Source organism: Panthera leo, chromosome A3 (genome assembly GCF_018350215.1).
Source record: "Panthera leo isolate Ple1 chromosome A3, P.leo_Ple1_pat1.1, whole genome shotgun sequence".
Taxonomy (NCBI): Eukaryota; Metazoa; Chordata; class Mammalia; order Carnivora; family Felidae; genus Panthera; species Panthera leo.
The window spans coordinates 38,585,772-38,612,508 of record NC_056681.1 but is presented as its reverse complement, the minus strand read 5'-3'; the positions used below and the strand labels follow the sequence as shown (position 1 = coordinate 38,612,508).

Here is a 26,737-nt window from a genome sequence, read left to right as displayed (position 1 = left end):
TAGTCTTTAATTTTGGTGTCGGGGGAGTCAAATGCATAGTGTTTGCAGAAGGCTCCTGCGAAAGGTAGCTTGTGTGTGTGTGAAAGACTGAGGTGGAACCCCCGGGTGACACAGAATTTCCACACTGCCTCCAGTTTGGCTGAGGAGACAGGGCAAAAGTGAAGAGGCTAAGAAAGACTTTCTGGGTGACACGAAGAAGTGTGACAGAAGGAGTCTTATCTTTCTGCAATAAAGAATTGCACCCCAAAGCACGTGAAGCTATTTTTAAAAAGGAAGCTTTCACCTCACACCTGAGTAGTCACTTTTTTTAAAAAATTTTTTTAACATTTATTTATTTTTGAGACAGAGCATGAATGGGGGAGGGTCAGAGAGAGAGGGAGACACAGAATCTGAAACAGGCTCTAGGCTCTGAGCAGTCAGCACAGAGCCCGACGCGGGGCTCGAACTCACGGACCGCAAGATCATGACCTGAGCCGAAGTCAGCTGCTTAACCGACTGAGCCACCCAGGTGCCCCCTGAGTAGTCACTTTTAATTTTCTCTGGTTCGTGCTTATTGTGTTTGGTCTAGCACTTTCTGGCAGATGAGGAGCAGGGTATGCCGAAAGTTTACAAAAAAATTGATGAGGTAGAGACAGGCAGGTATAATGCCGAGGAAGTTCCCTTTTTCTCTCCGTCCCTCCTTTTGCTGCAGAACTGAGATCAGCATTTCCTGACTTCTTGGGGACACTCAGTGAGGCCTATGAGAAGAGACCCCATGCAGCCTGAGGCCCTACTGAGGCTGACTCTGTGCTTAGGGAGAGCAGTCCTGTCCCACTTCTTGCCACGGAAGCTGTGTAGCAAGCAAGGCAGACCCAGCTGGCTGCTCTGCTCAGGCTGGTCTGGGAGGCCCAGGACTGCTCTCTCCTGCTCGGACTGTATTCGGGTAGCAAGAAATATGCTGGGAGAATTGGACCCCATAAGAGGAAAACAAAACACTTAAATGGATCCCGGGATGGGACGGCACTGCAAAAGCAAAAGGAATCACCAAAACATTAAATCAATATTTGAATAAAAAAACAAAAGGGGCGGGGGAGAAAACTCTCCTTACCAACTTCAAACAGCTTGGTGGCGTTAAACTCCTCGCTTCCCGCAAGCAGACTCACTTCGGTGGCAGCTGTCCTGAAGGTGTCTTCGATTCCTAGACACAGACAGGAGCTCATTTTTCCCTAGTTTTATGGAAAAAGTTACCCTCCCCCCCCCCCCCCCCCAGCAAATACAGAAACAAATACACCTGAACAAAGCTTTTTTGTATTCATTACCACTCCTGGGTAGGAACTTGCCAGTGGAGGAAACAGTAAAAAGCAGGTAGTAGAGCATAAAATATATTAAAACCCCAGATACCATTTGCAGCATGAAATCAGATCCAAATGTGCCTGAATTAGCCTTTTTTTTTTTTTACCATATTTTTATTTTTTTAGAGAGAGTGCAGTGTAAGTGGGGGAGAGGGGCAGAGGGAGAGATAGAATCTTTTTTTTTTTTTTTTTTTTTTGAGAGAGAGAGAGAGAGAGAGAGAGCCAGGGGCAGAGAGAGAATTCCAGGAGAGGCAGAGGGAGATAGAGGCAGAGGGGGAGAGAGAGAGATAGAGAGAGAGAGAGAGAAGCGGGGCTTACCCCAAGCAGGATTTGTGTTTACCTAAAGCGAGGCTCGAGCTCACCTGATGTAGGACTTGAACTCACGAACCATGAGACCATGACCCAAGCCAAATTCATATGCTTAATGACTGAGCCACCCAGGTGCCCCTGAATGAGTCTTAAGGAACTCATTCACTAGGCCCAGGAATGGGGTTTGGGGCAGTGGGGGACACATGTCTGCAAGGCTGTCTGTCTGCTGGTGTCAGGGTGACAAACTGAACTAGAGGCAATGGTTAATATTTTGTCTAGTGGCCAATACCAGTTTTAAGGACTGACTGGGTTAAAATTATAACTAGTCTGGTGACGTTGGGGAAGACTCTTTACCTTTGTATGCCTCAGCTTTTGCATCTGTAAAATGGAGAGAAATAAGTGCCCCACCTCATAGAGCTGAATGCATTCAACAAACTATGTGTAAAGAAAGCACTGTAGTTAAGCGGTAACTGTTGGTTGAGAGTTTTCCCTGGTTGAGAAAACCAGTTTTCCCTGGTTGGTTGAGAGTAGCTCATTTTGAGGATGTCGCAGTCCACAACTAAAGACCAGATACCTCAAATTCTAGGACTTTCAGCATTGACAACGATGCTTCAGAGAGAATACACCGACCTTGTCATTACTTGCTCTGAGGGACTGAACTCAGCTTGCCTCATACTTCTTGGTTCCTCTTTCATCCCCAAACTACCATTCCCATCCAGGCTTCCCTTATGGACAGGAATCCTGTGCTAGCTGAGGCATCCAAGGAGGCTGGAATGGTGGAGAGCCTTGGCTGCCTGCTAGGTGTGACTTGATTTCCTTTAAGGGGCTCTCTCTGACTTTATGTGAGGCCCCTTGAACTTATTTGTAGGGTTGACTTAGGGGACAAACTTTTACTGGGTAATCACTGCCAGGCTGGGGATATTGCCTGCCCCACGACTCCTTCCAGTAAGGCTGAGAATCAACAAACCAAATAAAGAAAAAGATCCTGTAAAAAAAAAAAAAAATCCTTCATGAAGCCCTGAAAACCTGGAAGGCCGAGGAACAGAGAGGCAGAAAGGATGGAAGGAGGGCAAGATCAGATGAGAAGAAAATGTATGAACAGTGCTGCTGGGCATGCTGCTCTTGGTGGTGAGAGAAAATGAGAAGGAAACATTAAAAATGGTGGCAGAGAAACATTCACAATGGTGGTCACCAGGTGGTAGACTTGGATCCGGATGCCAGCCTGGGAAAAGAAATAACAGGCAAGCCCCCAAGCCCTGACAGTAAATGCCATCTGTATCCATTACTGGCTGAGCCCCATATCCTTCCTCCTGGTGGCAGTGGAATAGTTTAATGGTTAAGAACATGAACTCTGGAACCAGACTGCCTGGATTCACATTCAAGATTGATCACTTGCTGCTTGTATGACTCGTACAAGTTAATCCCACGCCTGTTTCCATAGCTGTCAAGTGGGTACAATAGTAAATACTTATTTCATGAGGCTATTGCAAGGATTAAATGAAATAATGCCCCCAAAGACCTGAGAAATTGGCTTGATACTTAAGTCCTCAAACAATCCTATTCTTCATGATCTTCATTACATTTTGTTTTCCTTCTTCACCATCTTCGCTTTCTTTATCTTCATCTTCGCCTTTGTTTTCTTGTTTTATCTCATCTCCATCATCATCATCTTCTTCATACCGTCCTTCTCTCCCTTCTTCCTTTTCTTCATGTATTTCTCCTCTTCCCCCTTCTCATGTTATTATTTATTGGTATATTTTGTACCCACCTAAATCCCATCACACCAGACTTCCAACTCAGCTTCATTACGGTGAGCATAGGAAAGATCGGGAAGAGCATCTTGATGGTTGCTCCATTTTCTGAAATCCACCTGCATGGCTGACATGGAGCCCAAGCTGCCGCTTGTTAAATGTCAGCCCCATTTTCTACACATGCCCCTTTGCTAACAGACACATGTCCAGTCTGATCCTTCCTCTCTCCCCTCAGAAACCCCTTTGCTCTTTCACTTCTTTTCTGTTTCAGATCTCAGCCTTATGGTCGACAACCAAGTTTCTAGGAGTAGGAAAAGGAAGTCTGGGGGTGCAGGGATCTAGTTTTCTGCCTCTGATATTCATCTTTCAGATGAAGCCATTTGGAATGTACAGTTTCTTGGAAGAACCTGAGATATTATTTGAAGCTGGCATTCTACCTGGCAACGGGACACAAAAGTAAATGTAAAACTGCAGATCAGGAGCTGGTAAATTTTTTTTGTAAAGGGGCAGAGAGTAAATGTTTTAGGCTTTGTGAGTCCCATGTAGTCTTGGTTGCATATTTCTTCTCCCACCCCTACTCACCCTCCTCTCCCTCCGTTTCCTCCTCCTCTTCCTTCTGCTCCTTCTCCCCTTCCTTCTTCTTGACCCTTTAAAAATGTGTAGGCCATATAAAAACAGGCCACATTTTGACACCCAACTGCCACAGACAGTCACAATTATTCTTTTACCCCCAATGGCCTCTCTCCAATTGCAATTAGTTTAGTTTTTAAAACACTGACAATGCAGTTTAAAGGGATAATTAACTGCCAGGTTTCCTCTGTCTCCTCCCTTGGAGGCTTCAGCAACTCTCACACATCACCGACAGGGCTACCTGCATGGTTCTCCTGTATGTGGCTGTCAATCCACTCATCCTGGCTTCCTTATCAGACCACAAATGTCTGTCTGCGTCTCTTCAAGGCACAACAAATCCCACATCAAAGTCTCAAGTTAAACAGAATCCCCCCTTTAAATTAAACAAGTACACTGTGGCATTGCATTCTAGGTCATGGCTATAGGGATTGTGCATAAGGCTCAGAAAACCCATCTTTTCATCCATTCAGCTCATTATGCTTGTGTTAGCTCTTGTTGTTTCAGCCTGGTCAGAATTCTTACTAGGGAAATGGTTGTCTTTTAGAAAGTCACTTTCTCTAAGGCTTAAAAATAAGTTAAAAACTTCCCCCCGAACTTGGAGCCACTCCCCTGTGTATACCAACCTGGGCAGTTTGGACGATCACATGTCCTAGATTCTGTTGCGGTACATGCGTAGCCACAAGACCTAGTCCGTTTCTGGTTGCCGTTCCCACAGGTGACACTGCAGACAGACCAGAGACTCCAGTCGCCCTCACCATCTGTGGAATCTGGAAGGGAGCCAGGGATACGGTCACCAGCCTCGCCCAAGGAGTCCCCAAATCCCTCTTGTCAAGCAGTCTGCCAGTTGTCTTCTTCCATCGTTCTCACTGTTGGAGAGGACTAGATGCCAGCTGGAGGCAAAAGGCTTATGGCTCCAGGGTTCATTGTAGGGATTAGCTTCATGAGACCAGGACTCTGTCTGAGGTTTTGAGCACTGTGATGGTCAGCACACAGCCAGGGCCTGACTCCTAGAAGGTGCCCGGTCAGTGCTTATTGAGAATGCCTGCATTTGTAGAGTATGGGCTCATGGAATACTATGGTAGGTAGTTTTCAAAGATGGCCACCATCAGTTCTTTCCCTCCTATTACATACGAGAGAGAGAGAGAGAGAGAGATTGAGAGAGAGTGTTTATTTCCCCTTCTTTAAAATCTGAGCTGACTTTGGCCTTAAGAGGGCCTGGCAGCTTCTGACTTTGCTCTAGGCAATCTGGTCACTGTGAAAGAAACTGAGGCTAAACTTGTGAATTGTGGGACACCGCATGGAGATGGAGGAGGCACATGAGGGGCTGCAAGGCACACGCACATGAGTGAAGCCTTGTTGAACCTTCCAGCCCTTCCCAGTGGACAGATGAACACAGTGGATGCTTAGGAGCACACCAACTGCCTAGTGGGGCCCTGCATGAACTCCTGAGCCACAGAATCATGATAAATAATAAACTGCTGTTTTTTTTGTTTGTGTTTTGTTTAAAATTTTTATTTTAGAGAGAGTGAGAGTGCAAGTGGGGGAGAGGGGCAGAGGGAGAGAGAGAGAGAAAGAGGGGGAAAATCTTAAGCAGGCTCCATGCTCAGCTCAGAGTCTGATACGGGGCTTGATCTCATTACCCTGGGATCATGACCTGAGTCGAAATCAAGAGTTGGATGATCAACTGACTGAGCCACCCAGGCACCCCTAAAACCATTGTTGTTTTGGGATGGTTTGTTATACAGCAGTAGATAACTGCTACATAAAGGTAGAGCTAGAAATGATCCTTTGAGGTCATCACTCAATATCTATCCAATGAATATTTATTGAGCCCCTATTATATGCCAGGCATAATTCTAGTTATGTGGGAAATATCATTAAATAAAACTTTCAAAGACTTTTTTCCTGGTGGAACTAATATTTTAGTAAGAAGAGTCAGACAATAATCAATAAAAAATGAGTAAGTTATACAGTGTACTAGAAGTCAATAAATGATAAGGAAAAAAGGAGTGGACCAAACTGGGGGGTGGGGGTGCTGAGAATGTGAGTGGTGTGAGGAAGGTTGGTATATTATCAAGATGAAGTTCCTCTTTTAAAAGTAAAGAAACCAAGTCCTGGAGGGACTGGGGAACTTACCCAACGTCATAAGGGTAACGGAGAGGAAAGCTTGGGCGCTAGTGCTAAGCCCTCGGTCTGCACAGCATGATCCCCTCTGAAGCATCTGCACTCTGTAATACTTTCTCCTGGTTTGTCCAGATCTTCCTACAGCCTTGGGGCTGCCGCCAATGCCAAACTTGGAGCTACAGGCATGTGCTTTGCAGGGAAGGGGCCCTCTCTGTTCATAACAGGTCGCGGTGATTGTTATGATGTAGGCCCATCAGGAATGTAGTCCACACATGTTTCTACCTGCAGGGTGGGCCCTGTGCCAGCCTCCCAGGCTGCTGTTTGCATTGCATCCACTCTGAACACTCCTCAGGCAAACACAGGGCCGCCGAGTCTCCTCAGCCCATTAAACGGAGTTGGGGAGGGGGGTGTCGTTCATGGTTGTGTCCTCTTCCCTAACCGAGAGCAGAGAGTTTGCCCACACCTTGCCTGCCCCAAGGGCCCCCATCCATTTCTTCTCTCTCCCCAAAAAGGAATCTTTTTGTATTTTGATTATCTTCTAAGAAATGGTTTTCCAGCAACACGGCCGAGCAGGTGTTTGAAACTACTGTCTCGTGTGAAGGAGTTGGGCCCATTTCCCCAGTGTCAGCCTCTCCATCTCTCTTATCTCTTACTAGGCATCAACAGTAGAATTAGAGAGACAAGTTGCTTCCAGAGGGCGAAACCACCTCAGTAAGGGTGGTTGCTGCTCCCTCCAAGACCTCTGTGGTCTGGTATCTCTTGGTAATCTCCCCCCGAGAACACCAGAGCAATCATGAGATCACACTCTGGTCAGTGGGAACATCCAGGTGCAGTGGGTTATAGGCACACACTAACACACTGAACCACATCCGACACGTACCACCAAGACCAGATTTGTTGAAGGGAACAACAACAACAAAAGTCACAAGTAAAGGTCGTAATGTCATTAGACTCATAAAGGGGACGGTGGGCAAGTCAGAGAAAGCTTACTAAATCAGATAAGTAGAGTTTATGTCATGGATATGCTAGGTACATAATCCAGTGATGCCAAGTGGTGTAGCTGTTTTGCTCAGCCGAAGCAATGGGACCTCAACCATCTAGATCTCCTACAGCCTTTCCTTCCTGTTGCAGTAAAATGGAGAGACATTTTGGAAAATATCTTTGACCTTTAAGATTCTAACATTAAACCCGCCATGAGGCTTATATTGGAATCTTTGCACAAGGTAATTTCTGGTCTTGGTTTCTTGGATCTAAATTATTGAATGTTAATACTGTGTTGGATATGTGAAAAATGACTTCCATCATTCCTTTCCCCATATCTGCCCTTCGGTTACTCTCTTCTCCTGCCCACCCCAGCCTGGGCCATGTGACTTGCTTTGGCCAATGGGAAAATAGCAAACATGATGCAAACAGAGGCAGGAAAAGTGTTCGTGAATTAGGGTTTGCTCTCTTGACACAGAGAACTCTTCCATCACTATGTGAAGAGCCTGGGCTGGCAACCTGGGGGGTGAGGGACCAGTTAGAGAGAGGCCCCAGCCACCCCAGCATGCCCAGCTATTCAGCTGGGGCCCCACCATTGAGTAAAGCCATCCTAGACTATCCAGCCCCAGCCAAGCCAGCCCAGAGCTGAATGACAGTTCAGGCAAAGTTCAGACTCTTTTCTTTTTTTCTTTTTTTTAAATGTTTATTTTTGAGAGACACAGAGAGGCAGAGAGAGAGCATGAGCAGAGGAGGGGCAGAGAGAGAGGGAGATAGAGAATCCCAAGTAGGTCCCATGCTGTCAGCACTGAGCTGGATATGGGGCTTTGAACTCATGACCTGAACCCAAACCAAGAGTTGGACGCTTAACCGACTGAGCCACCCAGACACCCCAAAACTGTAGATTCTTAAGAAAGAACCCATTTGTTCTTTTAAGACACTAAACTTAGGGGGTGGTTTCTTAAGCAGAAAAAGTTACCTGTTACAAATACACCATAAAATTCTCCCTAAAATATGCTCTCTAGATGGCTAGCAGAGTCTGGAACAATGAAGGGTTTATTATCCCAATAAGTGGCTCTCTTCATGTTATTATTATTTTTTTTGTTTTTTTAAAAGCATACAGAGAAAGAGAGAGAAAAAATGAGCAGGGGAGGGCCAGAGAGAAAGGGGGACAGAGGATCTGACACAGGCTCTGTGCTGACAGCAAAGAGCCTGACGTGGGTCTCGAACTCAGGAGCTGAGTTCAGATCATGACCTGATCTGAAGTCAGACAACCAACTGAGCCACAAAAGCGCCTCTTCATGTTTTTATTTTAAATGCTCACAAAGCCACTGATTTTTCCAGTTTTTCAAAACATGGTCCCCCAAATCAGAAACAGAAAAGCTCCATACCCATGTGGCTAATCATTTCTATTAGGTTAGCAATGAAATGAAGCCACCTCCTAGGACAAAGTGTGTATGTCCACTCACAACCCTGCAGGCTCCATAGCATACTGTCCCAGATAAATGTCCCAGCAAAGACCCTCCTCTTGGGTAATCTCTATTTGTTTAATGCATGCAAAGGACAGAAAGCTTTGAGGGCAGTATTCCTTTCTGTTATAGCAAAACAAGCCTGTTGTCATGTGCTCACCTGCCAGGGAGCATCGCTCAGAGCAGAAAATGAATATGAACAACAGTAACCACTAAGATGACAACAATGACAGTAAAAGACAGTCCCTGTGACATCAAAGAGCTCAATGAAGGAAGAAAACAATCCACAGGGTACTGGGCTGAGAGCTGGGTCTCAATCATGTCATTTGAAATTTTAAAGTAGTGATTAAGCAGTTTCAGGTCACTAGAGTTCTGTGGGACAGTTATGGTGTCTGGGCAACTGGAGTGATTTGGGTCTTGGTCACTGGCAAGCTTCCACCACTAATCCTAGATGAGAGTGGCTACCAATTATTGAGGGCCTGCTTTAACCAGCTTCTCTGTCTAAATACACTGATTAAACTCCTATAATAATCCTGTAAGGTAGGTAGAAACTTCCTCCTTTTATGGATAAGGAAACTGAGGCTCAGAGAGGTTAAGGGTCTTGCCTAAGGACACACAGCTCAAGCCTGGCAGATCTGGGATTAGATGTGAGGTCTCTGTGGCAGCATGCTGTTCTATATCCTGGTACTCCTGCAGCTTTAATTCTGGCCCATGTTGGCCTCTCTTTTTTAAGACACCCACTTATGTGGCCATAATTCAACATTACAAAGAAAAAGCCTCGACAAAAATCACTGTGAAATCTATTAAAATAGGACCATGACCAGTCAGAGAATTGCAAAGAACTGAGTCCCAACCCAGGTTTACAGTAAGCGATGCCTATCTGATTTCATTATATGGTTGATTCAGAACAATTTTGGCAATGGTATTCTACTATTTGACAGAAAAATATTTACTCGGATTCTTTCTTGGTCCTTGATGATACCTTAAGTGTCTACACAGAAGGTATTTAAAATGCAGCATCTCAAATTGAGTCCAAAATTGAGCCAACCCGTGGTCACATCATATGTTTCCACAATCGCAACTTAGGTGTAACTAACTCCCATTGTGTATTTTAGAATTTATTCTACAGATGCCATTAAATTCTATTTTTTTTACACCAACATTTTTTTGAAGAACTCTTTGGCCACAAACATTTAAATTCTTACGAAAGATCCTCCCTTCAAAAATCCGAGATCAACTCCCACCACAAAGGCCAGTTCCTGTGGTGATTTTCACACATACTTAGGCACAGTGAGTCTCGCTGCTTTGCCACCGCAGGAACCTCGCCATCCTGGGCCATGTGTTCATTCCCTCTGTCCTCACCACACACATCATAGGGATAAATACTTAGACATTGTTTAGTAGTTTCTTATTGATTGAAATAAAGGGCATTCAGCTCATCCGATGCTGTGTGGAATTCTGGAAATCACACATTCCTTGTGAGCCCGTCAGGGAAGTAAGTAATCATTCATTCATTCTGCCTGCTACTGAGCATTTACAACATGCTCAGAGTCTTGCTAGTCAAAGTGTGGTCTGAGCACTGTCAGCTTCATCTATGGCATCAGATGCTGCATTTTAAAAGACCCCAGGTTAGGGGCGCCTGAGTGGCTCAGTCAGTTAAGTGTCCGACTTCAGCTGAGGTCATGATCTCATGGTTAGTGGGTTCAAGCCCCATATCGGGCTCTGTGTTGACAGCTCAGGGCCTGGAGCCTGCTTTGGATTCTGTTATCTCCCTCTCTCTCTGCCCCTCCCCTGCTTGTGTTCGTTCTCTCTCTCTCTCTTTCTCTCAAAAACAAACAAACAAACAAACAAACATTAAAAAAAAAGACCTCCAGGCTATTTGTGTGCACACTGAAACCCAAGAAGCACTCCCTTAGGGATATTTTAAGGGACGAGATTTTCTTTATAAAGTAGCAATCCTGATATCTGCTCTAAGGATGAGGAAGTTACCAAGAGATAGTCCAAACCCATGAAAGATGGGGGTTTCCCATGGCCCAGGGATGCTGTGAGATCCAGATGTGGGATACTGCACAGGTATTCTAGGCCTAGAGAGCTGGGGTGAAGGTGACAGGGGCAACCACAGGAACTGTCCTAGTAGAAGCAAATTCTATACTCAAGATTGAAATGGACGATGTTCTTAATGTTCATGAATTTGGGAGAGTGTATTCTGTAAGAGCTTTAGATGCAAAAGTTGTTTCTAGTGGTGGTCTTCAACTTCGATGAGCATGAGAATCACCTGCTGACCTTGGCTGAGAAAAGAAAGAAACAAAAAAGCAAAGAAAGGCCAACTCCAGGTCTCACTCCTGGACACTCTACTTCAGCAGAAGGACAGCAGCATCTCTCAAACTAGGCTGCACACCGGAGTCACTCATGGAGCTTTGAAAAACTAATGCTTGGGCCTCAACCCGAGAGATCCCAATATAACTGGTCTGAAGACAAGTCTCGGCATTGACTTTAAAAAATTGCTGGGGTGAGTATAATGAGCAACCAAGGCTGAGAACCATTGCTCTGGGATATTGGTGCTCAGTGTACCAGAACCTCCGGAAGGCCTGTTCAAACACAGATTTTGGGGACCCCACCCCAGAGTGTCTTATTCAATAGGCCTGGGGTTGGGGCCTGAAGATCTGCATTCCCATCACAGTCTCAGGTGATGTTGATGCAGCGGATTTGGGGTTTACACTTTGAGGAATGTTGGTATAGAGAGAGATGGGGCTGGGACCAGGATTGGCATTTTATTTTCATTTTTTTTTTTATGCGTATTTTTGAGAGAGACAGAGTGTGAGCAGGGAAGGGGCAGAGAGAGAGGGGAAGACACAGAATCTGAAACAGGTCCCAGGCTCCTAGCTGTCAGCACAGAGCCCAACATGGGGCTTGAACTCTGAAAGGCGAGATCATGACCTGAGACAAAGTCAGGCACCAAACTGACTGAGCCACCCAGGTGCCCCAAGGATTGGCATTTTCAAACATGCAACCAAGGGATTCTGATGTGGAGGGTCTGAGCTCCATTCTTTGAACAATGTTCTGTATGTGCTGAGCAAACGGCTTAACCCAAAAACCAGTGGTGACATGTCAGACTGGCACACAGGGATCCTCTGTGTTTCTCTTGCTCAACACCATGGGACTTTTCCCCTCATTTCTATCTTCTAATCTAAGCATCCATTTCTATTGTCCTAAAGGATGTGCTATGTTTTATTCCCTAGAGAGGTAGAATAACACAATGGTTAAGAGAACAGATGCTGGACTCGGACCGCCTGAGATGAATCCTAGGTCTTGACCCTTCAAGTCAAATTATTTAACTTCTCTAGCCTTCAGTTTTTCCATCTGTAAAATGGGGTATCTGCCTCAAATTGCTGATTAAATAAGCTAATATATGTGAGATTCCATGAAGTGGGACTGGTGCATGGGGAGTGCTATATAAACGTTGATGATTATTCCCAGTCCTTTCTCTTAGAAACAGATAAATTGGACTTCTTCCAGAAAAGGGGGAAGGTTTGAGAAGCCTCCTGGCTGGAAAGAATATGGGAGTTCTCTTTCTGCTACCCTAGTATTTGATGTGTATCTTTGCCATGGCACTGTTTTCCTCTCTCACTTAAGTTTTCTCCCTTATCCACAGACGGTGAGATCCTCATTAGGGAAGACCCATGTCTTTCTAACTTTTGGATTCCCGGAGCCTAGCATGGTGGCAGACACAATGCATGATCTTCAGAAACTGCTTTGGAAGTTGCCTGCTATCATCTATTAGCAGCAGAAACGACTCTCCAATATACAACTGGTCTTACTACTGAGAAATGGAGGTAAGGGTGAGAAGGCAATGGTGTGAGACAAATCATCTCCATTGTATAGCATTTATTCCTAAGGCTGCAGATGGTGAAGCCACAAGAACACTGTCACGATGGGTGAATTTGTAAGATATCAGATATTCTCATAACATGAGGCAGATTGCCTGATTCCCCACAAAGCCTTGCCAGGTCTGTTTCATTTCCTCTTTTTGCACACATGAGATGTGTTTCCCAGCTTTCCTTGCATCTATGTGGGCCATATGACTACATGTCACCAACAGAATGTGGTGTGGTGGTGTGCTAAGCAGATGTGATGTGTATCATCTCCAGGCTGAGGGGTTAAGATCATGAGTGCCTTTTCTAGGCTCCCCCTGTCCCCTTGGCTGCCAGCAAAGGAGCATAACTCAGGTCCTGATGGTTTGCCGAGCTCCAACATGGAAGAAGCCTGGATCCCTGAATGACTGAGCGGAGCTGAGTTTCCCCTACTGTCTCCCACTCCGACTCAAGTGAACCATGATTTTTATTATTTAAATCACTGAATTTGTAAGTTGTTACCTCACTTCTCCTACTCTAAAAACATGAGAAACTAGAAATCCCAACTTGGGGTCTTCACATTTATTCGTGGGGGAGCCTTACTTTGACAACCTGTGAAGCACATGTTCATGTGGATTCCCAAGGGCTGCTCCACTGCCAATGTCAAACATAACATGGTTGCCTGGTCAACAGAGGCAACTGGACACATCTCTTTTTACTAAATTGATTTTTAGTATGAATTTTTCAGTAAAATATGCAAGGAAGTTAATTTGGTGCTATCTTCACTTTTAGAAATAAAACTTTTTTGGGAAAAAAAGCAGAATGTCAAAGATCCGTAACTAAAAAAAAAAAAAAAAAAAAAAAAAAATTTCTCTCCTAGGATAATTGGTATGATTTAAAAATTATAGGCTTTCCAGAAAAATGTGGCTGCTGGTGCCTCCTTGGGGCTTCTGTGGAACAAAGTCTTTATGAAGACCAAAAACCACATACTGTAAACTGGGTTTTGCTTGGCTCCGTGTCCATTAGGCCTCATCATCCTCATTTATTCTCCCCATCAATTTTAGATTGCTGGGTGGTAAACTCACCATATTCTGGCTGGTCTTTGGTTTCAAAAGTCCGGTGGCCTGGGGCTGGACGGTCCCACCCCCTGGGGGGGTTGAGGAAGTTGCTGTCGTCTGAGGTACTGTCGTACTTATAGTCTTGGTCCCCGCTGTTGGCCCTTGTCAGGGACAAGGACCTCTGCCACCAGGCCCTCCAGTCAGGGGACGGGACTGACCAGCTGGGCTTATTCTCTGGATGTTGATCTTTATCTGCTTCAGAGTCAGGACCATCCACCACCTCTATGGTGACCTGAAGAATTCAGAACAGGGCAGAGTCAATGAGGAGTTGACAGTCTCCAAACTAGGTACCCTCAGAAGAAAGTCTAAGAGAGTAGAGGGAAATGATGGCTGTGTCCCTCATGGAGGAAAGCTGAGACCACATGGCGATACGGAATGGAAAACACCCAGGAATGGCCCAAATGAACCACATGACCAGACAGAACTGATGTACATGGGCCTCAGGTTGTGAGGAGACAGTTCATCACTAGGGTTCCTGATTTTCTGATGACTACATTGCTGGGAAGTCTTTAATTCAAGAAGTAAACATGTACTATATGTGTTTTTAAGGTGACACAAGAATAATTATAATAAAACCAAACACTTCTTGAGTACTAAATCTGTAACCAGGCACTGTTTTACGTGTTCTACATATATTAATTTATTTAATCCTCATAATAACCGAATAAAGTTGGTACTACTGATTGGCCCCTATGGTTGACTATCTGAAAAGATGGCCTCAGCAATTCATCCCATCTTTGTATTAAGAAGTGGAGGTTATTTCCTCTCCCTTTTATTCTGGCCCAGTCTTGTGACTCACTTTGTTCAGTAGAATATGATAGGAGTGACGCTGTGACAAGCCTCATGAGGTCTTGCAGCTTCCATTTTCATTCTCTTGGAATGTTCCTACCACAAGGTAAGGAAGCCTTACACATAGTGAAGAGAGAGGCCACTTAGCAGAGAGCTGAGGTACTTCAGCCAATGGCCAGCTCCAGGGCCCCAGTCATGTGAGTAAGGCCATCTTGGATGCTCCAGCCCAGTTGGGTTACCACAGTCAATACCATGTGGACCAGAGACAAGCTCTTTTGGCTGAGCCCTGTTCAAATGCCTAACCCACAGGACCGTGGGCAATCCAGGATCATCGCTTCAAGCTGTTAAATTTTGGTTGCTAGACAGCAACAGGTTAGCTTTTTGCAGAGAAGTTAACAACTTGCCGAAGGTCACACAGAGAGTGAGTGGCAGATGCAAACTGTCTAGCCCTAAAGCCCATGCTCTCAACAACTTTGTGACACTGACTCTCAAAAGGTAATAGAAGTACTGTCCCCTCATGCAAATAGGGGGGCAAGAAGGCCACAGAGGCTGGTGGGGACTGGCCGCCACAGGTTGTGTAGAGGTGTGAGCACATGGTCCTCAAGAGCCGCAATTGTGACTTTCACCCATCCCACATCCAGACTCTGCGTGCACTCCTCAACTGACCCTGAGGGTCAGAGCAGATAATCCCAGAGCCAAGGTTAGAACTTGCTCTTGGATGTACAGAGCCTAGTTTTGAAGTCACGGGGCTGGAAGAATGGAGTTTCTTGGCTCTGAGAGACAATCAACGTAGAGAAACTTGTTTAAAAAAATATAATAAAAGACTCATTGGGTTCCTTTGGCCATCACATAGCCCTTGCAACACCCCCTGGATGAGTTGTGTGCAAATGAATCAGAAACATGTGCTCCGAGTAATCAGCGCAAGATGTACTGGGCAGATGCGTTTCCAGTTTTGCCCTAACTCGACATCTGAGAGAGTTGCTGGGATGCTCTGCCAAATTGCACCAGGGTGTGCCCATCTCTGAGACAAACAGCCCCTTCCTTGTGTACTAGGAATGGGGAGGTTTGAATTCTACTCACTTTGACATTCCAAGGAGGTTGCCCAGCCTATGGTAGGCCTGGGCTATGGCCTTGTGTGGTCCAGACACAAGGTCAAGGGTATGACCATCAGTCCCAGAGTATCCTCGGGCTACAGGAAGCCAAGTGAATCTTTTTCTGGTGTGGGATACCTAGAAGGGCATCATTGGCTTTATTCCATGCCACCATCATCTCCAGCCTGGTAAGCATCTCTTGCATATTAATAAATATGGAATGTTTAGTAGTCTTCCAGAAAGGAAAAAAGGGAAGAGAAGAACAGGAATACCTCATACATCTTATATCACTGCTGTTTGTTGCAAAGGCTGGTTGCTGGAGAGTGACTGGGACCCACATGCAGCCCTGGGAGGACAGGTGCCCCTGGAATGCACAGCTGGGTGGTGCAGAACTGAGCCAGGTAGTGACAGGGCAATGCTGAGCCTTCAGAGACATAACCTTTCTCTTCTGCAGTCTCGTTCCCCTCTGCCTACAGACTGAACGACTGAGCCGCAACAATCATCTGTAAGGCTATTAAGGGTCTCAGAGGGGAGAAGCTGCCAAGAGCCAGGCAAGCCTGCAATTATGGTAATGAAATCAGTCTCTGGGTAGAAGATAAGGGGGAACGTGCCCAACGGTTTTGGTATTCCATTTGTATTCAGACTGGAGTCGAAGGGATTGCCTAAGCAGACGTGCCCTGCAATTTCTCCAAGCTGGGAATAAAAACAATTTCATGTTTTAAGCTATTACCGTCAATACGATTTTCCCCCCAAACTGTTGCTCAGGTCCAAACAAAATAGATTTGTTGCCTGGCCAGGCAATAAGTAGCAAAATGCGAATTTACTCCAAAAACCATATCGATGACTGAATCTTAACAGCTTAGAGGTTTCTTTTTCCCCTTTAGTTTCTGGCCACAGCCCCAACTGAATTAAAAACAAAACAAAACAAACAAAAAAACAAAAACACACATAAATCTTAAACCCACCCTTCCCTGCAGTTAATAATGTGGAAATCTCATACTGATATCAGAAGAAGAAATCTAATCTTGAACCTGAAATTTTATAGGCATCCAATTAAAGAAACTTAATGAGCATGATCAGTGGCTTCTTGGATGGCAGAGATTAGTTTTATATTTCCTGTTGCTCTCATTCTTATTTACATGTTCTTCAGCATCAAAGAATGTGTGGATAAAGATGCCTTAAACAATAATCAATGTGACAGGCTGAAGATGTGGGAGTATAGCAGATTTCCAAGCCAAAAAAGATGCTAGACCTTACTATCTTTTCTGTTCCTTAATATGCATAATTGATGTGCTTTAGTATATTTATTTTTTCTGGACTTTTCCACACCATGAATCAAGACAGTACAAGAAAGAGAACTCTTTTAAAAGACCCAAGTCCAACTTCTGGCAGGAACTTGTCAGCTCCAAAAAAAAAAAAGTCCGAAATAAGTGTCGATTTGGGGAATTCTGACCAAAATTGGGAAGTGAGGATAAGATCCTATGAAGTGCTACCAGCTTCTTTCCTTCTCTTGATAGTTATTTGTTAGAAACAAACTCTTTACATTAACTTGCTCTGAAAAGCACTTTTCATAGAGAAACTAACACATTTCTCAGTCTATTGGTTAATAAACTAATGACTCTGCGAATACATAAGCTTTGACCTCTCAACTCGGGAGAATCTTCTAGAATCTTTTAACTCAGTCCTCTAGGCCTGGAGACCTCTGGTGATTAGGCAGGTGTGGGTTGGTATTTCCCAGACAGGAAAATGAACCCTGTATGGTGAAGTGATTTCCTCAAGAGCACAGAGCATCCAGACAAGGAAATAATCTCCAGTGAAGAGTTAGGTCCCAGATTACGCTCTCCCTCCTTCCATGACAAATGCAGCAGAAAGAACACAAAATGGACTAAGGAAGTATATAATCTCTGCCTCTCAGACTCACCGATGCTCCAAAACACAACTACAGTAACCCAGCGGTTACCAGTAACTGTGGTTAGTACTTTGAGGTTTGCAGTGTGCTTGCCCAAACATTATTGCTTGTTCTTCACTAGTTAGATCTGAATTTCAGGCACAGAAACTGGATTGGAGAATTCAAGTTCCTGAGGGGAACAGCAACGTGCAGAGCTGGTCTCAAAACTAGTTCTTGTGATTCCCAGTTATTTTTTTTTAAGTTTATCTATTTATTTTCAGAGAGAGAGAGAGAGAGAGAGAAAGAAAGAGAGAAAATGCAAGTGGGGGAGGGGAAGAAAGAGAGGGAGAGAGAGAAACCCAAGCAGAATCTGTGATGTCAGTGCAGAGCCCTATGTGGGGCTCGATCTCACAAACTGTGAAATCATGACCTGGGCTGAAATCAAGAGCCAGACTTAACCAACAGAGCCACCCAGATGCCCCTGATTCCCAGTTATTTTATACATGTTTCCTCTGTCATCTTAATCCACTATCATCACCAACCTGAATCTACCCATTTGGGGACACTTACCATATACCTGTCTCTGTGTTAAGTGCTTCACGTGGATGATCTCATTTAATTCCCACAACAAACCTTCTTTTGTTCAGTATTGTACTACAGAGGTACTCATGGGTAATATTATCACGCTCATTTTATAGATAAGGACACTGAGGCATAGAGAGGTCAAGTCACCTGCAGGAAAACATAGAGACCAAGCCTGGTAGATTCAATGGTGATGCCTGATCCAATGCAGCTCAGTGTTCTGGACAACATGCTCCCATGAGAATCTTAACAATATAGGCTTGTCCACATAGCTGTGTGGGCCCATGTCTTGGGCACAGAATTTCTTGTTTCTTCCTCAGTCAGACCTGCCATTCCAAAAGTATTTTAGAGAAAAAGGAGGAGGGGAAATCAAAAGTAGTAGCCCTGCCCAACTCATCTGGTTGTATCTTAAGGCACTCAAGAGGCCTATGACCATGTAAATAAGTCTGCAAGTAAAAAAAAAAAAAAAGAATTGGGTGACTATTTTAAGTCTCCCTCAATTGGAAAAAAGAAATAAGTATATTGGTTGAAACGAATACTAATTTCGGCTTGATCCAGAAAAGAGAAGTATTTGTTTGTGAATAGCTACTATGGTAATGAAGTGATGCAGTAAGACTAGTAATGAGTTTATTTTAGAGACTTTTGTCTTTGCTATCTGACCATCAGCTGCAGACCAAAAAACCCAGCCAACAATACTAAAGTTCAAGTCTAACTTGTCCTGGGGGAATTTCCTTTCTTTCTGAATGATTTATTTATTTATTTTTAACAAAACCCAACTTCTAGAATTGTTTCAAATTTAATATGGAGATTGTGTTCAGGAGTTTGAGGCTCTTTCTTTCTAATTTGTACATTGTTGTCTTTTCTTTTTCCCACTCACTTCCACAGCCCTAAACCAGTCCCACCTGGCTTGGAGGGGTGGGGTGGAGGTGGGGTGAAAAAAGCTCCAAAAATCCAGGCTTTTTAAAGGATTTCCCTTCCTAAAAGTTAAGAGGTCCAAGAGGGATGTGACAGGCTTGCACAGGCTCAGCAATATCACTTTGCAAAGGTGTGGGCTATTTGGCAAGAGGGACAGCAGACCCCAGTCCTGGAGCGTGGGAAACTCTTCCAGACACTGGATGGATTGGGTGGGGGGGCTGTTCAGAGAGAGGGTATCAAATTCCTGTTCAGCTCCCCGGCTTCAGAGCAGGACAACTAGGTGTGGGGGTGAAGGGCAGGTTGCCAGGGGAGGGGGGAAGACAAGGCCAGGGGCCCTAGCAGCGGAAGCTGACCCACTGATGCGCCCTTCACCTTCTTCACTCTCCTCCCCAGAGAGACAAAATGCTTTGACGGCCTGGGTGATCAGTGGGCCTGGATGTCTGCTTGGCTGAACCGCCTCGTGTCAAACCAGTGCATTTCAACAAAAGGGCAGTGCTCTTAAGGAAGGGGCAAGGGCTGCCAGCACAGAAACCATCACCCCCTTTTAGAAAGCACCTCATTTTTAAAGGACCACCAGGGCACTGGTTTACTCAAGTGCAGTGGTGCATGGGGCTGCAGGGGATGGCACTGTGTGTGTCTGTGTGTGTGAGAGTGTGTATGAGCATGTGTGCTAGTGTACTCACACGCAGACCTAGGATGGGGCGCTCAGGGATGGCAGCTGCTTCGTTCTTTCTTTGAAATCTTTCTGAGTGACCCTTGTGGTCTTCCAGAAAGAAGAGGCCAGAAACACGGCTCAATTTTCTTTTCTGTCAGGCCAACAGGTCATCAGATCAACAAAACATAGGCTGCTCACCCCTTTCTACTGCCTGAGGAAGGCTAACAGACACAGGGATTGCACAAAGCAGAAGTGGAGTGGCCCATTCAGGCAGTGGACAGAAAAGTGGTAGTAGCTTAATCTTCATGGGCTTTGGACTCTACAAGTATCTGGGCTAGAGTACCATTAAATTTTTAATTCATTCTGCCCTGATATTTACAGCTTTGGGGAGACCTATGTTCTTGGGAGTTACGGTGATCTTTGCTGTCCAAAGGGCAACTCAGAAAGGTATGAGGTCCTGAAAGAGCAGCCCTGGCCTCTTTCCACCCTGTGCTCTAAAGCATTCCTTTCAGAAGCAGCACCTGAAGGAGAACTTTTTGTTCTTGAGCTGGGGTGGTGGTAAGACAGAGTGAAAACAAAGCACTGATTGTTTCTTTCCACCTGTTGTAAGTCTATGTAAACAGGTGGCTTGGGGTCTGAGAGGACACAAGAACAAATAATTTCCATCTCTGCTGTCATTCCTTTCTGACAGTACACAGGGAAGCTGCATTTTATGAAAGTGCCAGAAGCTTTGCCAGAATCTGGTGTTTGGCCTTTTCATAACTCACCTCCATTTATTCTTTGCTCCTTGGTTCATTCTAGTTCTCTCCACATCCACCAACTCCAGCAGCCCCTCACCTCAGGAAGCTAAGTGGAACTGTTCCAGAGCATTCTCTCCTTCCTATCCAGCCAAACAACACAGTTGAGGATGATTTAAAATGAATTGTAACCTTGGGTGTTCTATTGACCTCATGCACAGATCCATCATGCACTTCGCGGTTGCCCTGACCTTCTTTTTGAAAAAGTAATCTGGGTTTCCCAGGTCTAAGGATCTCAACCACTATTCTTCCCTGACATTTAGGTTCATGTTTTAAAAAGGCCCAAGTGAGGTCTGGGGATTTCCAGACTGATGGATTTATCTGGGAGAGAAGGAGGGGGGAACTTGAAAGTGTTGCCCCAAATTTGGTTCTTAGGTAGAGCCCCATGCACTTAGTAACCTTCCAGTGAGAGGACGCTTTCCCTGTAGCCTTCAGTTCGCCTGCATCTGGGTCTTTTCTTGTAGGCTTACCTAAGAAACTCTTAAATCTATTACATTAATAGCTCAATCCTCAGCATTAAGCCCTATAGTACATTTCCCACTCTGGGGGAATAAAAAGGTGAGCCACAACAAACCTAAAATTGTTTGGAGCATGGCCTAACCTCCCCTGGAGTGAAGGTAGTCTGGTCCTGAAACCATAAATTCTATAAAAAAGGAAGAAATCACTTCCTGTAGAGAAAGGCCTGATGGGGAGCACTGTTGAGCAACAGTAAGGAGATGTCTGCACCTTTTTTGCCAATCTGCACCTCCCTCAAGAAGATCCTCTGTTCTTTAGCAGAGAGCCATGCAGCCACTTCCTGGAGAGAGAGGAGTGGAGCAAAAGGCCTGTTTTTCTAATTAATCAATTAGAACAATACAAGACTCATTGGAAATGTTAAGAGGTGCATGATGTGATTTCTGTGTATGAGTTGTCAAAGAATTACCTCCAAAGCACTGTTCACTTCTAGACCCTCAACATTATCCTGCCCTATTTCTTCCCATCTATGCAGACCTGTTCACAATGGAACATAGCATTTTTTTTTTTCTCTCGCCTCTGTCTCCATGATCCCTTTGGCACTGTCTTAAGTGGTAGCTGCGACCTTCATATGCATGTCATTTCCTGGAGGGAGAAGGTCTTACATTTCTTAATTTCCCATAACCTAACACAGCACTTTATACACAGTAGGGGCTGGTCAACATTCTAATGGAGGTGTATTCTCCGTGACATTTCTTAGCCACTATGACACTGGTATGATGAGCAAAACAACTCTGACCAAGGAAATCTGATCTAAAGTGGTGTCATGCACAGAATGGTAGTAAATTAAGGATCAATAGCTATGAGGTCAAGTTCAGGAACTTGCTGCCATGTAAGCTAATTGGAATTTGAAGCAGATAGGAAGAATACAAGATTGCTGCCCTTCCCCCAAATGAAAAGAATTGAGAACAAAGCTTGAAAGTATGGAAGCAGGCAAATGAGGACAGGAGCTACAACAGGCACTAGGTTGCCAGGGGTGGGTGAGCCTTCCTTGGTTATCATGGCTACCATCTTTGGGAAGACACAGAAGGAATTACAAGCAAAATTCAAAATTAGGAGTTTGTCTATGAAACATGGATTTGTAGGGTGAGTACTTCTGGGAGCCCAAGAGTCTACATTTGAGCTGCAACCACTGTTTACTAGACATATGACCTTGGGCAAACCAAATAGGAACTTACTGAGTACCTGTTGCATTATTGATAATGGAAAATGATGTGTGCTTCAGCTCCTTCATGAGAGTGTTGGAAGAGTCAAATCATATCAACATTTGCTTTGTAAAGCATTCTATTTCAGTGTAGATGAGTTATTTTTAATCCCAGGTACCCTTTTCCCTAACCTGCCATTCTCTTCAGCTTCTTCCCATCCCATCTTAGTGGTACTGATTCATCTCTCTCCCAGGAACTTCTGTTCTCCCCTCCTTTTCTTTTATCCATTTTTAAAAATCAGTCATTTACATTTTAGAGCAACTGAAGTGTTGTCACCTCCTGAGGGGGTTGCTGGTGTCCAAGGCAAGCCAAGAGGCATTTGTGAGAGGGCCTTCCTGAGTACTTTTGAAATCCTACTATAATTTGTCTAGTGCAACCACGTGTTAGATGGGCCCTTTTCTAGAGCTACCATATTTCATCAATTTCAGGGCATCTTATTTTGTTTTGTTTTTACAATTCAACAGCTCTGAAATCAGGATGTATTGTAGTCATTGGTGTTTTCTTTTTTTAGTGGTTCATGAAATAATGGTTCCTCTCACAATCAAGGGTGTTACGTAGATGAAATACAACACTGTTCTCATAGAGATAAAATGATCATAAATAGGATTCATTAGGGGCTAAGGAGGAAAATGAGGTAAGGCAGTGGTTGCTTTGGAATCAGGTCAAGACACAAAGAGACAGATTGTTTCATTTTCTTCCACCTTTCAACCCTCTAGCATTACCTGGATATTTGGATTCTGCCCATTTATATCAGCTTTGGAAAGATCTGGAAAGTTTGGTAGATCAAGGAGAAAGGACCTGGGGCCATCTCTTTGTAGGGAAGGGTGCCCAGCGTCTTGCCGGAATCGCTGTCTGGGGAAGGGTTGGTGTGCAGCCTGGTGGTCCAGATGCTCCCCTGGTGCTTCTTTGGAGAGAGAAAAGCTGGTTTCTGATGCAGAGTCAGTTTCCACGTGGAGGTTATTCTAAAACAAACAGACAAGCAAATGAATAAATGAATATGAGGCACATGATTTAAAAATACCAGCCTTAACAGTCCATTAAGTTCCGGAGCAAAGACAATTCCAGTGGCTGGAATTAAACCAGGATGGCATTTCCAACTCATTTTCATTCCCCCTGGTTTATTTACTCCATCTTCAAAACGCCAAATCATCAAGAAACATTTCCCAGGCTGCTACCTGGGAATTTTCTGAGGGCTAATGAGGGCTATATATTCTGAGGGCTATATATTCCATTGAAGCACATCAACACAAAAGTGCTATTTTGAAGGAGAGGAGGTGTTCATTCAGAACTGCAATCAAATTATGGTTTCTTTCTCACAGCTTCAATTAATTAACCACTCTGGCATTAGTTATAGCCCCAGTGTCCAGAGCTCATTTCGTCTGTGCAGGCCATGGAACAAAAGATCTGACCAAACTGGATAAAATACTTGAGTCAAATCATTGAATATATCCATCCATTGATCCATCCATCGATCCATCTCTCCACCCATCCACCTATGCGTTTCCCCATCCTATCCATCCATGCAACCATGTATCCATCCATCCAGTCAACAAGTGTCAACCACATGCTAGGCACAGGAGATAGAGCCATGAACAAGACATAGGCCCTATTCTTTTAATATGTACAACTACTATGACAGATCAGATCAGAGGGTGGTGACTGGTAAGAAGGAAGGAGAACATGATAGTGGCCAGGGACAACATTCGATGGGTTTCTGGAGAAAACCTCCTTGGGAAGGTGAGACTTGAACACCTGCAACAATCTGGGGAAGGAACATTCTCAAAGAGGAAACAGTAAGTAAGACAGTCCTGAGCTGGGGATGAACTTGGCCCATGTGAGAGACAGAAAGAAGGCCAATGAGGCTGGTATGGAGTGAGGGAGGGAAGATGGCATGCGATGAGGAGGAAGAGACAGGGATAGAAAAAGAAAAGTGACAAGAAGGCACTTTGAAATTTAATGTCTTTATTCTGCAAAGAAAAGTGCAAGTCTGTTGTTTCTCTCAGCTAGTAAAAAAATGTCTCTATTTTGTTGTCTTTTGGGGGAAATTTTTCTAGTGATTGAAGGGTGTAGAAGTTGTTGGACTTCTTTCCTAAACCAGCCCTTCTTCTCCTCTCATTCTCCCTGGACTTCTCACCGGAGGTTTCCTCCATCCCGTCAGGGATGGCATTTTCATGTTTACTGGTGAAGGGAGATGTAGAGATAGAATTTCACCAGCGTTTGGGTCAGTGGTTAATGCTTTTGTTATTCTTGGGCATGTTCTGGGGTTTTGGAGTGTATATTCCAGCACACTGTCTCCACACGCACTCCCTGCCCCCACCGCAGTGCCTTTGACCCAGCCAAAGGGTTACATCTGGTATCAAAACACTCCTGACTCTGAGTACCAAAGGTCAAGAATGGCCAGGGGATGGAACACATGCAGCAGATAAATATCTTCTTAGAGAGCTAACCTGAGGGAATGGATTTTTCCTGTATCTCTTTAAACAGGAATGGGTATGAGGAATAAACTTGTTGGTGCAGGGACCACCTTTGTGAATGTTCCAAGAGGCCAAGCGCAATTCTGAGACAGCCTGTCTTCTGTCTCCTTAAAACCTGCAGTTATAGAGTTACAGAGCGGGGAAGCTGGCTGCTCCTCATCATGTTTTTGCTTGCCCTCCCTTTTTGCTCAAGAAATGTGGCCAAGGGCTGTGTCTTTGTTCACCTTTCCAGCCACCTCTCTGCCATGGTTTTTGTCTCCTGGCACATCCTTGCAAAGGGAGTTGCCCTGGCATACCCAAGCATTGCTCAGTGCAATGAGGGCCAAATGTATTATGCTGAGACTGAGCCCAGCACATGGAGAGGGGGGTGGGGGAGGGGAGGGGAAGGGAGGGAAGGGGGGGAGAGAGAGAGAGAGAGAGAGACAGAAAGAGAGAGAGAGAGAGAGAGAAGCATGCTAAGTCTTCCCTCAATATGAGTTCTTTATCATTGTTCCCTTGCTCTTCTTCCGGGATCCCCAACCCTAAAACTTCTGCAACAGTGTTAGGGAACACAGTTGGATTCTCATGGAGAATTTCTTGCAGCGGATTTGTGAGTATAAGTCTCAGAGGGGACCAAGATTTGCTTGCCAATTGCTTCCGGAATCACTTGCGAATCCAGCCCTAACTTCATTGTAGTCACTGGGACATAACTGCTTAACTGGGTTAAAAATGGAGCTCTCTTTCCTTTACCCTGTGATGAAGTACACTTTCTACTCCTAAAACTCACATTTTAGAGGAAGAGATAGGAAAGGCTGTTTGGCATTTTGCTTAGATGGCTGAAGAACCAAGGACTGAATCTGAATGGTTTCTTGCTCTGAGTCTGGAATTTTCTTGGTAGGAGATACACCACCACAGAGTGATCCTGATTTAGCCACGAAACAAGAAACCCATTAAACATTCCATGGCTCAATGATCCTCCATGTAAAACAGTCCCATGCTGTCCCAGCAGGATGGTTAAGACAACTCAGTTGGGTTGTTGTCTACACATGAGAAAAAAAGAGAAGTTTAGAGTTAGGGCAATCGGCTGGCCAGCTCAGGCCACAAGCTCCTCTGCCGGGAATAGATTGGGGCTAGAGTATGTTTTGGCTTGAGTTCTGCACACAATTGTGGCATTTCTCCATCTTTTCCCAATCCCCCTGCCCACCCCCCAAACAAGTTCAGTGTTTGTAAAGCATTTGGAAGATTGTAAGTAATAAAGAAACACCAATCACAATCCCTGAATATCTGAATTATCCTTGTGTCTTTATCAAAACATATTTAACTGGAAACCTTGGCTCCCTGCAATGGGCAAGCTCCCAAATTTCCAGAAACTGGAAGCCCTGGGGAAGGTTGTCTTACAACACCTCCTATAAAATGAAACTCCACTCTATTCAATCAATAACAAGATTTGGGAGTGGCCATTATTTTGGAAATCTAGATTTTTGCATCTGGGGTGGGAGGCAGCAGACAGGATCTGCCAGCAGTGCAGGAGAAAGCCTTTTCTTCCTCTTGTCTTAGGAGCACACTGCACATCTTCCTTGCAGAGGCTCCACCAGAGGTCTGGGTTGATGGCCATCACTCCATCTATAACAATGAGCTCACCCACTGAGTGTCCCCTTAAGTTATTCTAGCAAAGTGAAGATTCTCAGGAAGGGTGGATCTCAAAATAAAGATGTTAAATAGTTTGTTTTACTCAGAAAAGCAAACAACTTTTTGTGAAGGTATTAGCTTGGGAAAGTCCAGGAACTGAGAAAGGAAAATGTCACCATACTTTCCAAGGTGCTGCGGGATTCATTTTGCCTAAACTCACATGACATGAAGAGGTCTGCTTAGTTTGAGAAAATATTTCTTTACCCACAATGTGTCTTTGAGCTGATCTTCAATCAGTGTTGCCGCTCCAATAGCATTGTTCTCTCTGAAACTGTAATTTAAGAGCTGGGATTACCAATAAAAAGAGGAACAGAAGAACTAATGCTATTATATGGTTCATACACATTCACTGTTCAACAGCTGAGGCAGGTGATCTATAGCGGCCAAATTATATAGCTTCTGCTTGACATTCCTCATCTTTGTGCATAGCTCCTGTCCCTCTGTTATTTTATAACGATTCTTACCTAAAATAGAAAACAAAGTAATCATAAAATGTTAACACTGATAAAATAATAAAATGGGAGCCATATATTTTGCCTCAGAGAGCAGTATTGTGGCAAATATTGCAATTTGCCTAATTCTACCTACCTATATCTATA

General features: G+C 44.5%; 1 protein-coding gene across 2 annotated transcripts in view; it reads right to left on the bottom strand.

Annotated features, from left to right (window-relative positions):
* The window catches only part of ISM1 (isthmin 1), a 73,436-nt gene that overhangs the window by 3,462 nt on the left and 43,237 nt on the right, over positions 1-26,737 (bottom strand). For both annotated transcript variants that reach the window (XM_042931636.1, XM_042931635.1), the window contains exons 2-5: positions 22,719-22,958; positions 13,529-13,793; positions 4,645-4,788; positions 1,088-1,177 (exon numbers count right to left, since the gene is read on the bottom strand). In XM_042931636.1, coding sequence (XP_042787570.1) covers positions 1,088-1,177; positions 4,645-4,788; positions 13,529-13,793; positions 22,719-22,958 — 739 coding nt within the window. The remainder of the gene's footprint in view (positions 1-1,087; positions 1,178-4,644; positions 4,789-13,528; positions 13,794-22,718; positions 22,959-26,737) is intronic.